The sequence below is a fragment of the Frieseomelitta varia genome, unplaced genomic scaffold (assembly GCF_011392965.1).
Source record: "Frieseomelitta varia isolate USP_RPSP 00005682 unplaced genomic scaffold, Fvar_1.2 scaffold_663, whole genome shotgun sequence".
Lineage (NCBI taxonomy): Eukaryota > Metazoa > Arthropoda > Insecta > Hymenoptera > Apidae > Frieseomelitta > Frieseomelitta varia.
Window position 1 is genome coordinate 1 of NW_025110438.1, and position 13,041 is coordinate 13,041.

The 13,041-nt window shown below is 31.2% G+C and overlaps 1 protein-coding gene across 1 annotated transcript; it reads right to left on the reverse strand.

The window, feature by feature from the left end:
- Positions 1–519: 519 nt before the first annotated feature.
- Positions 520–4,861, reverse strand: LOC122535035 (putative fatty acyl-CoA reductase CG5065). Its single transcript, XM_043666195.1, has 5 exons — positions 4,719–4,861; positions 3,142–3,415; positions 1,918–2,234; positions 1,542–1,789; positions 520–852 (listed from the first exon to the last, which is right to left on the reverse strand). Exons 2-5 carry the CDS (start codon positions 3,385–3,387, stop codon positions 611–613), a joined length of 1,053 nt encoding a protein of 350 aa, XP_043522130.1. The 5' UTR covers positions 3,388–3,415; positions 4,719–4,861; the 3' UTR covers positions 520–610.
- Positions 4,862–13,041: the final 8,180 nt, after the last annotated feature.

The following is a 13,041-nucleotide window of genomic DNA, read 5'->3' on the forward strand; positions in this document are numbered from 1 at the left end:
GAAAGATATGTAGAAATATATTTAGAACATCGTAAACATGTCTGTTAGCTACCAGGAAGCAATATGGATACCAGAACACTTTGTTCAACGGCATTTCTCTGTTACATTGCACTGCAATGTTTATCATTTGACCCCATCTTAAACAATGAAACATTTAATTCAATAAAACTTACAGAGTTTACATTACATTCGAAATTGGAAATATTATATTACTGAAAACTTGTACGGGAGTATCAAATAGTATCTATATAGAACTGGTATGATTATAGATTTGATTCGGAAAAAAGTACAGACACTTTTCTAATTTAAATGTACGCACTTTGTTCTCACAATCAGTATCTTTTAATTTTATACATTCATTTCTTAATTTAATTATATGTTTTGTTTCTTAATTAAAATAATCTATCTTTTGTTTGTTAATAAACTAAAGATTCGGGATATACTAACAGATTATGTTTACACTGCGGATTTCTATGCAAATTTATATTTTTGGGAACATAATTAATAAACATTTCATATACTCTTTCATATTATATGTACTCTGGAATTTTGTGCCATTAAGTCTCCCAGAAATGCATAAATATCTGTAGTGAGCTTGATAATAATTTGCTTAAGCATAATCTGCTAATCTGCTTGATAATAATAATGAAATCGATAATAAGTAGTACTTGAGCGGGTGTGCGTTATTCGTACAGTTGTAGATTTTAACTTCATTATTAGGACGTAAAGTGACATGCCATGCTGCACACAGTATCGTGTCAACTACGAAATCAATAGGTACTAGATCCACGCTTGCGTTTTCCTTAGCTGGTATTACCTCTGTAATACCCATGCCGACTGTCATAAAGATAGCTGTAACGGAAATTATTGATGATTTTCGGTTAATTGAAACATGGTTGCAATTATTTAAATTTAGCATATGACGTTTTTCTTATGAAGCAGAAGCGTAAAGAAATCAAAAATAACCCAAATCTACCCTAATTTACACAAAAACTGAATTGGATAAGACGAGTTCTTCATTCGTGGATGCATCACTCCATGATGTACAAATTGAACTTAAAGAAGCTTCGAAGCTCTTCACAAACAGTCGGAAATCGATATCTCGCGTTCATGCCTTATTAAACGTTTAAACTCTTTAAACTTGTATATGTACATATACAGTCCAATCATGCAATCACGCCATCAAAAAGTCAACGACAAGAATTAATAACGAAAACGCTTCAGAAACTAACAAACACCAATAGCTAAAATTTTATATTCGTGGTACTCTCGCTGTCACATTCATATTTCATTTCAAACGATCACTGGGGCCTTCCGAAATTACCCAACAAACAAATAATTTGGATACTGTTAAAAAAATAAAAAAATAAAATGTGGTGAATTACAAAATATATCAAAACATATTAAATAAGTCAGTCATTCTCTTGAAAGAAATAATCAGTTTAAACATATTAAATAAATTAGGGAGATTATATTTATAAAAAACAATTAATTGTTCTGTTCGAATTAATATATCAATATATATTTATCTATAAAAATACCTGTAACTCCATAAATATTGTCCAGCCAACCAAGACACGGTTCTTCTATCGAGGCACCAATTATACTTGGTCGCACTATAGCAATAGGTAAACTATCACTATTACTGCACACAATTTGCTCTGCTAAATTTTTGGAAAACGTGCATGTGTTTGGGTATATTTTTAAAATTTTTTCTTCAAACAGATCGATCAGTGTTTTGTCTCCTCTTACGCATAAATCTATCACCATAGAAGTATTAAAACTTGAGCTGCAAAAATCATTAGTAATAAGTGAACACATCAGTCGCACACCAATCATTACCAATTGCAAATTACAGGCTTTTATGAGGCAGGCATTAACGAAGGATTTGGAAAATAATATGTAATATATTCTTACATGTAAACTTTTTCATCGATCTCTGGCAAATGCGCATTACTATAAGCTGTGCTAACGTAGGTAATGCTAATTACATGCTTCAGTTCCTTGCACAATTGGATAATGCGTGCAGTACCTGCTGTATTTATATTGACAGCCACGTTTAACGGTTCGTTGAATTTCATAGTAGCCGCGATATGAAACACTATGTTCACTCTCTCTATCAACATATTTCTGTCTTGTGAAGAGAGACCCAAATCTGGCAGGCTTACATCACCTTGTACGGGATGAATTCTGCTCAAAACCAAAGGATGCTTTACTCTGATGCTATCATAAATCTGAAGATATAAAATTAATTCTTGTTGTCAGATGTTCATAATATATTATGTTATATTAGTTTATTAATTTTTTCGGACGTTCTATATTTGCATTGCATATCAAGTATGAATTCCACATAAAATAAAAACTTGTATTCAGTTAATTTCCTATCAATTTCCACAATTTATTTAGTGTATTGCTTTATTAGTATTTGTTTCATTTTCCGAAGATAAACTTCTTGAATAATCTCTATTCCTTTTTCTCGTTATATATTCCTTTCTATAACGAAAATAATATTTTAACATCTCAGGTACGAAACAAAAATATAACTTTAGTATCATAAGATTATTTGGTAACGCAGAGATTGAATTTGAAGGTAAACGACTAACGTGCGAGAAATCTTACTTTAATTATTTAGTATTAGCAGTTAGCAATAAGAAAATAAATAGACAATTTTCTCAGAAGCTATATTAATTAATTTCACATATTGAAAAATAGAAAAAACTGTTGCTCTCGACAATTATACATAAAATTAATTGTTAATCTCTTTGGTACATGGCTGTGTAATGATACCTCACAGCCGAGGACAAGTGAACTGCAAAATATCCTCAACAAATACTGTTTTACAATAAAATATTACTCTTCAATATAACATGTTTCTGATGTTTAAACAAGTGTACATTAAAATTCAATCAAAGGAGAGAAGCTATATTTTTGTTTCAACTGCAGTTGTCAACTCGATAGTAGCAACAAGTATAGTCTTGATTACACAGCAAATAAGCTAATAGAAGTTTATGGAAATATGATCGTTTATCGAACTTTTATCATTAAACATAATTACGTAATGAAATGAAGAATTATTTAGAAAATGAAGTTGACTTATAAGAATTCAAAATGTAAATTACAATGACAGAATTATTTACGAACAGGATCATCTATGAGCTTCTTAAATCGTTGGTCTATCGTTTGGTTTTTCTTCGGTCGAATAAGGATAAAAATGGCGGCGATCTTTGGACACACACGTATCAATTTCTCCAAAATTCCTTTGCCTACAAAACCCGTCGCACCAGTTATCAAGATTCCCGTATTGGCGTAGAATCCTTCAATGGAATTCGCCTTATTCAGTTTTCCACCGACAGTGTTTTTATTAATTTTTACGTTCATTGTATACATGCTGTATGATCTTCAGCCGCAACTGTAACTGCACAATAAGAACATAAACGGGAATATTGAGAGGTGAAGAACACAAATTTTTTACTTTAGATTTCTATACAGGGTAAAATTTTCATCATGTTAAATATCTTTGTTGTTGAAGCATTGTAGACGAAAATTGTTTATAGAGAACAGGCTATGAAATGGCGGCAATAATTTTTCTGCAGCATCATTGGACCATAAATATAAAACCGAGTAACATAACTTAGTAGTGTATTACTGCAACATTGAAACATTCGATTCCAACTTAGGACGCTTGTGCTTTTATTGAATACTGTTGAAGTTTCCAAAACAAAAGAAACACATTTACTTAGTCAGTAAATGAGAATTTCTACTTATTCTCAAAATGATTCAATGTTCTCTATTAGAAAGATCTTTTAGTACTAATAGAAAGAAGTTAGTAATTTCTTACTAACATTGTCATTATTTGTATTTCTTATTATTTCTCGGCATCGTATACTAAATACCTACATTTTACAATGGATGCTCTTGGTCGTACAAAAATGTCGTACAGAAAGCCGTAGAAAAATGTTTATGTTCATGGAAATGAAAGAAATTAATATTTTTGAAAGAAATCAACGTTATGGTCATAATTTCTGTCCCTTGTACAAAGAATTCTTCTTCTTAGTTCGGGAACAACATTGTGCAACAACTTACTTCACTCAAAGAATCTTCGATGTCATTATTTTGTGCAAATTGCATTAACTGATACGTATTCTCATCTGTATCTTCCTACAGTAAAATTTTCGTTTATATAGCTTTACCGTTGAATTATGAAGAAAACATACAAAAAGAATGGTGTAGCTTTGAATATAGCAGGTAAAAAAACTGTGAATCGTTAAAAATAGTGCTGTATAATTTGAGACCAACGTGCATATTTAACGACCAACAAAAAGAGAATATTGCAGGACATCAACATTATTTTGAAAATTTATTATAACAGAGTCTGATTCAAATATAAACTGAACAACTTTTGTTGACAAAGATTTTTCAAATCTGGTTGCTTCGTGTAACGTTATTCACATTGAGTACAGGGTATCAAAGAAAGAAGCGGTCAAACAATGAGTATTGTGCTGCTACATGAAAAGGACAAAGTACATGTACAATTCATAACTCTACCTGAAATTTTGCATCTGATAGTTATTCTACTGAATTTTTCATGTAAAGGAGGAACGTCTGTCCCTCGGAAAGAAACACTTTGCGGATCTGAATCAATGTAACCTTCTTCCTTTCTTTGGAGCAGTAAGGTATGGTATCAAAATTTGAACATGAAATCCACGATATTCACTTGCCTGTTATTTCTGATGTATCCAGAGAATGAAGAAGAAAATAAGATGTGCTGTTACGGTAATAGTTCCTCCAACAGATTTCCTTTGAATTATGTTCTCTATACTACTCCTTTGCACATTTATATTGATAGCACCACAACACTACCATTACCATAACCGATCACTAGCAGTACCATTATTATTAATACTACCAAGGTGAAATCAACATATTTACGCATCGATGCTACAAAAATACAAATAAAAACAATTTTGATGAGATGAAACAGAAATAATTATCAAAAATTATTTGTCGTGTGATGTATTTAGGTTTCAAAATTAATTCATACCTCAAAAAATGACATATATATTGTGGTATTAACATAGATAAGTATCTCAACGTATTGATGTTGTTGACGATAGTGTCATTGTTTCTATTTTCATGCTAGTTAGTTACTACTTCATCAGTAGATTTTTCGATATTTGGAAACAATTTGGAAAGGGCGATAGCTTGTTTTGGTCTGGCCAATTTGAATTTGTTTGTATCTATGTGAAATGTTATTGACATCTGTACATGATATTCTAGAAATATATAGCAATGTTTCTCTATATTTTATAGGTTTTATTATATTTTATACGATATTATTGTACTAACGCAAATTTTAATGTTGATATTTTCTTCTGCAACAGAACTTATGGCTTGGCCCTTGGTAGTGTAAGATTCAGATTTAGTAACATTCACATAGGATTTAACCCTCCGACTTGTGAAGTTCGCAGTTCTGTGCCGAGGTCACTTCTGACTCCCACGGATATTCCACTAGTTACATATTTAGGGTCGCCCGAGTTGGCTCACCGGTACTGTACTAACAGTGACGATCGCTCGAGACCGAGATCCTCGCCGATATTATACCATCAACACAATGACAGACACCCGACTCATATAAGAACAAATAATAATCATCCGATACTATACTAACACAGAGTGACAGTCGCTCGAGACCGAGGTCCTCACCGATATTGACCAACACAGTGACAAACACCCGACTCCTATAGGGACATATAGGAGCATATAGGAACAAATAATAGTCACATGAGTAATAAAATTATATTTACTTATATTTATACATTTATGTATTATTGCAGGGATTACATAAAATTTGCCGGTTTTGTGTAGAATGAGCACCGCGATTATATACAAACATAGCGATTACAATTATCGCAAATAGTTACGTATTTATTGTTATTATCTATGCAAAAGCAACACCTAGCTCGCTTTTGCCCCGCAACTTTTATTTTCTTTACGATTATTTTTATTTTCTTTCTGTCGCTTCCATCGCACTTACAGCATTTTTATACAATCTTATATGCTTTTATTTATAATTTCATCATTAATGAACAAATGGAAAGATTCATCTATCGTTTGAATATGTTTACTTTTTGTTGTCAGCGAACATTTTAATTCCTTGTTTTCTAGAACTAGATTATCCACAGTTTCTGATATATTGTCTTCTTGCATTTCGACTTTGGAATCTTGCATTTCGGGTTCAGCGTCACTATTTGATACGTTTCCGTTGTCTGAGGATTGTTCAGTGTCAGGAATGTCTTGTGCAAATTGAGCGAGTAAGAAACAAGCAAACAAAGAAAGATTGCTCGTTGGCAATGAGGACATTGCGTCAACAAATGGAAACAACAAACAGAAACAACGGAAAAAAGTAATAAAAAGAACAATAATAATAATAAAAAACAGTAAATTAATAATAAAAATTGTAAAATATTAAAATAGTGCTGAAAACTAAAATCTAAATAGTAAATACAAAAACTATTAAATACTAAATACTAACATACAATGCTAAAATACTAAAACAATAATAAAAACACTAAAATATAAAATAAACTTTGAAATAAAAAATTGCTTCGATTTGCTGCACACGTCGTTCTTCCTCAGAGCGTTACCAGAAACTGTTATTTTTCCTCTTTAGTCTTCGTCACTTCGGCACTTTGGCAGACAGGTATTACCCACATGACTTTCTTTTGTTAGTGAGATCACATTTCACATTACTGTGTGCGTTATTGCATTCGAGTAGCTCTCAACACGGGTCAAAAATGATTCCGGCACAGTATGCGGAGGGTTAATTTCTCTAACCGAATGCTTGTAATGTATCCAAATAATGTGTAATTAACCGTCACGGATGTCATTTCTAATACAGAGTTGATCCTCACTGGTTCAGAGAACATAATTTTCATGAAAAATTTACAAACAGTTTCTGTTGATTAAACCTAAATTTCTGAAGTCAAAGACATCTAAAGGTCATAGTATAGTAGGTCGTTGAATTCGTTTCTTCAGAAGCAACAATCCTGCGAAGTCAAGAATACACGGTGCTATTTTGAAAAATCAAAGTGACCTTGATTTTTTATCGAAAAAAAAAGTTTTTGGAATTTTTTATATTGTACTTTGTAATCAACTAGATACTGCTTAAAGTTTTGTTCAAAACATTTTTTGTCACACAATCAGAAGTGCCTGAAAAATCGTGGCGATAGTTACGTGCCACATCCTCAATATAAGCTCAATCGTTCCACACATGGAGGGATATGCACACTGCGAAAAAACCAAACGTTTCATTTCTATTCGGGTATCGTCGCAATCTTCCACGCAATGAAAGAAGTAAGAATGAAAAGGTGGTCGTTACATATTGAATACCATTAATCGAAAAATCAAATTTTTAACAGTAATCAACCAACTTGCTGCATCCATTCTGAGAGTACCAAATCAGATTCAAGAAAAATTCAGGAAAGCGCGAAATAAATATCAATCAACTTTCGAATAGTCAAAGATCGAATAGTTCTTATCACATTCAATTAAAATACGCTCCTGTTCCTGTTAATACATGCAAGCAGTTTAAGCCATGATGTTCGTCCATACTTTAACAAATTAGCATTACAACTCTACATTTTATATTATGTATCTACCATCTTTCCTAATGGTAGGAGAGTACCAAAGTTTGGCCACATGTTTCTTTGACTGTTTGTACACAAGGTGAACGATGTTACGTGAAATAAGATAAGATACAAAAAATTCTTGTCAACAGAAGTTGTTCAATTTGATTCTGTATATAATAAACATTCATAATGACATCGACGTTATGTAACATTCTTCTTCTGTTAGTCACTGAATACACATTTGGATCCTATTTTACCCAGCACATTTTTTACACGATCAATAGTTACACTTTTTTTTTTACCTTTTCTATTTACAGTTGTATGATCCTTTTTATGTTCTTTCGTAATTGCTGGATTAAATGATACGAGTTAAATTACAGTAAAATACAGTCGGAGCGACTTCCATAAGCTATAATACTATAATACTAATTAACCTTTGTCACACATCGAATGCGTTCGTGTACTATTGGTCGTTAATTAACGTCGATCAATCACACATGAATTAATAATATCATTTTTTTCTTTTGATTGGGATTTAAAACGTTTCTTTCTTCGGTACAAAAATATATACGTATATGTTATACACATTGATTATATCTTATTAGGAAACGATTTCGCTAGACATTTATCCTAGATATTTCTTGGCTTAGACCTACGTATCAAAGAGTTTAATAATAAACTTTATGATTTCAATATACACATATACAATATATCAACATTAATTTTCTTCACTTTTCCACTTACGACGTTAATCAATGTAGCTTTTGAACGATTAATTCATTATTATTCACTATAAAGAAATATCTTTTACAAGGCAGTAATTTTAAATTGCAGTACTTACCAATTAATCTCATGATATCAAAGTTTTATTTTGTTCTATATTAAAGATACTAAGTATTATGTATCGTAACAATTAAGCTATTTAAGCAGAATCCATTTTTAGAAAATAAAATGAAGATGTATTAAATGGAAAAAATTAATGAAAGGAAATGATTTGAATAAAATAAATACATTATTATGATAAAGTTGATATGAAATGTGAAGATGAAACACTTAAAATGTACTTTTTCGGAATATCTTTTCTTTTTCTCTTTCTTATCTTCTGTTTCAGATTATATATATTTCCGTGTGTAGTTCTTTATCAAGAAATTAGAAGAATGGAATCACTATAATCCAGAAATTAGAAGAATGGAACAATTGACTAAACAATATGTGTACTGACCAAAAATTTCAGGCATACTTTGTCTATCAATAAGATCTTTGCACTTTGGTACAGGAAATCTATGGTCTGCTGTGACGACAAAGTTGATTGTGTCAGCATCATTAATCTGTACTGTAACAAAAGTTTTTACATAATATTTCATCTAAAATTTTATATTTGACATCCCCCCTTTTTCTACCTCTTCAAAATTTCAGTTTATTTGGACCACCATTTTGTAACACCATTTTATAACCAATTATTCTCTGTGATGAATATAGACTGTAGATAACTATGTGACCCGATTGTTATTAGCTGTGGGACCTACGATGATAAAAAGTGTTCCAGAATTGGACGTTGTGGATTGTTCCTCTGATGGGCAATCAAAGTGCTAAGGTATATTTATACTATATTTATCTATAAACAGACAGTCGATGTTAAGTAGGTAATGTGACCGCTACAAAATACGAATTATACATAATAATACAAGTTTATGTAAAGCTTAATTATGAATATACATACATAAATAGTTCCGAGTTACATATAAATAATATAAATGTAGTATTTATGCCCGAGATATGCATGTATGTACATGCGGACTGTGCGGAAGTCTTGGGAATGTAAAGATGTATCTCATGTTAGTAATGCCAAAGACCATAGTTTCAAAAGCATCAGTTGTAGATCACTTACTCCTATTTGTAAGTTCCAAAATATTAATAAAAAAGTTTCGATAAAATACATTGAGTTCTGCCTGTATTAATCAGCAGTGTTCGCTGTAGTTATCATCGCGATGCATTTTCACCGAGTATCGAGTAACTGATGACGTAAAAATCATACCTTATGGCCTTAAAATCTATAGGGTGTCCTACTCAAAAGGATTATATTTTTATTTAGGAATCAACAAAGACTGTACTGTTTGTACGATTGAGTGTGAATTCTGAATATTTAAAGGTGTGTTTAATTTCACAGCACTGAGAACTATGAACTATGAACTTGTCTTGTACAACTGGCTGATGAATTTTACTTGTAAATGAGACTGCTTTATTTTACAATTGATATAATGTAAAAATTCCTTACGTAGTGAAAACTTTGGAGAGTCTGATTCGATGAAAAACTACAGAGATTCTTCTTCGTTGAAAACTGTAACGTTTCTGTACGACGTGAAAATTGTAACGATTCTGAGACGCATCCGCTCGCGAGCCTGTTTTTGTTAAAACAGGCTAGTTCGATCTAGCCAACCAGATTTGAAAAACGTGCTGTGTAATTGCTGTATTATACGTCACCTAAAAACGAAGCGACAAAGTGATTGATGCCAACCGTTTCTAGAGGGCACTACAAACATAACAGCCTCGCGGATCAACGATCGTCTTTACTTGCGTGATGCTTCTGAACTCTGATCTAGTAAATGTTAAGAGAAAATATTCAAAAGAACTTCCAACTGAAATATAAACTAGATCGTGATTCGGCGCAAGAATTTGTAATATTCTCGTGCTAACACCTATGTATGTTGAAGGACAGAAATATATATCACAAGCCCCAATGACACAGTACATAACAAAAAGCTTTCAAGAACGAATACAAAAAGAGTTTCTAGTATGTTCGATAGAATAGTTAAACATTAATATATTCAATGCGTATTAAAAGTATAAAGTATACGACATACTTAAAATTAATGTAAATTGTTCCTTGAAAATAACTTATTTTTATGAGTAGTAAATGTATTCATTGCAAAACAGAAAATGGAAAAAAATTTACATTAATTTACATTAATATATTACAAATTATTATTATAGACTCAATGAATATACATTCGCTGTTTCTTACACTAATTGATTTGTTTAGACAGAGAAAATTGATTGTTTTGACAGAGAAAATTGTTACACAATATGTAAAACTTGATCTAAATAAAAAGTATTGTAGTGTACAGCACATACGTATTGTCTGCCTACTCAAACTTGTAGTACATATGATACGGAATATAACGTACTCAATACGAATGCCAAATATTTTTAGCAGAAATGACAATAACCTACCGAAAATGCAAAACATTGATGAAAATGCAAACGAAAAAAATAAATGATGAGAGCTTCAAACAGATCTCTGTTGAATTTTTTACATTTACAACGCCATAGGTCTCAAATGTCCCATACACATTTCTTTTGGCTTATTCCTTGATTTAAAAATGTTCTTAACTGAATGCTATGTTACTATTTTTTAGGTCTCATCTTTGGACACAAAACGATCATTATGGTTAGTAATGACGCGTCCATTGTTTGAAAGAATATTATATGTTTTTCAAATATCAATATGCATTTCTGTATCCTCAATATGAGCTATAGCGAGTATCAATATTTCATCTTCTAAATTCCTGAGTAATTCACGGCACGAATATCGGCAGGATATTTTCTTCGCCCAATATTCATCAGTACGACCGCGACTGCACTTTCTTTCTCCAAACTTACTTCTATTGCTCGATTTGTAGATTTTTCAATTTTGCAAAGCTTACTAATTTTTCTAGACTGTGAAGGAAATTTTTCTTGATATAGATTGTCAACTATTATAACCAAAACTGTACAAGATGGCAGATCATGCAATCGCTTAGAATTTCTAGAACCTTCTATGGTGATTGGTATGTATGAAAGAGAAGACAAGAAGATGACTGATCAATTAGAAAGAAGAATTTTAAAAACTTATCCCAACACATATACATACGTTCACAAATATGCCAGGGCAAATTATGTCCAGTAATAGCGACAGTTTGTCATTTGCGACCAAGTATAATTGGCTTCTAGATAGAAGAATTGTATAGTGGTTGGGTGGACAATCCTCATGGAGACATTGGTATCTTTATAAATAATTACCAGTGGTTATTTTAATATAAATTAATATATAGTAAGCGCTCGATTAACTAATATAATTAATGGATCAGCAGCCTTGATAAATTGAGGTTCAGCAAGGTACGTCGATAGTCGTAGAGAAATAACTAAGAAAGCTTCTTCTATACAAAATAAGATTTTGTTTTTCTCCTCTGTAGAAATATAAATATGTAGGAATACATACATTTACAATGGTATATTTACATATCCTTATTACTATTGATAACACTATATTTATACTGTTCGTTCTTTTTATTCAGTTAATTTTGCATGTAGAAATTTTTTACTACGCACGTCATAATTCATATTAAATCATGTTTTATTGCATTCGTCTTATTCTAAACGTTATAGAATTTGATATGAAATCTACTATATAGCTTATTTTTCATTTTCCTGAGTTCCATTACTATTGCTCATTGTAAATAACGGTAATAATGACAAGAGTGGTATGTCGATGATTCTTGAATTTTTATTATTTTAGATAACCATTCTTATACGTCTAATTAATCAATTTTTTATATTTTTGGTCATTTCTGAAATTTTATTCTTTTATTTATACTAATCTCATTTGTATCAAAATATTCTGGATTAAAAAGTTCAAGTTTTCAAAGATTTCTTTTTATTTATTAAGTATATTAGCAACTTGAATACAGTTATTATATGTATATGCTAATTTAATCACTTAAGGAGCTGTCGCTCTCAATCGTGTGATGTGACATCTTAGAATTCAAAGGTCTGCCGGCCACTTTCATCGAAGTCTTTTGTTAAATATTTCATTTGTAGCGGGTTCAGTAAATATTTGTACACACTAATTTTTCATGACGTTTTCTGCTTCTATCTTTGATGATATCTTTTGTGTAAGAAACACGTATTCGTAGAGAGTTTGATTTCTGAGGTACCAAGGTGCATTCGTAATTATAAGAAATACATACATTGATCTGACATCTTTGTATGATTTCATTTAGTAGCACATACCCAAAGGCCGATTTCGTATAAACAAATTAGTCTTACATATGATAGCTTTGTATAAAAAGATTTTTTTCTATGAGCATTTTCTAATAGCTAGTACATGTTATTTAGGTGGAGGAAAGAACGAATGAGAGAGTATATGCGAGAACAATTGAGAGCGAGTAACGAAAAATAGTTGTGACCTGGAAGATACCCCAGACGCGAATCGTGAGTGACGATAGCAAGAGTGAATCAATGGGTGACAAATATTATATGCGTTTCATAATTTATATATATATATATATATATATATATATATATATATATATATATATATATATATATATATATTTTTTTTTATTCGATCCATTAACAACGGTAACAATATTTT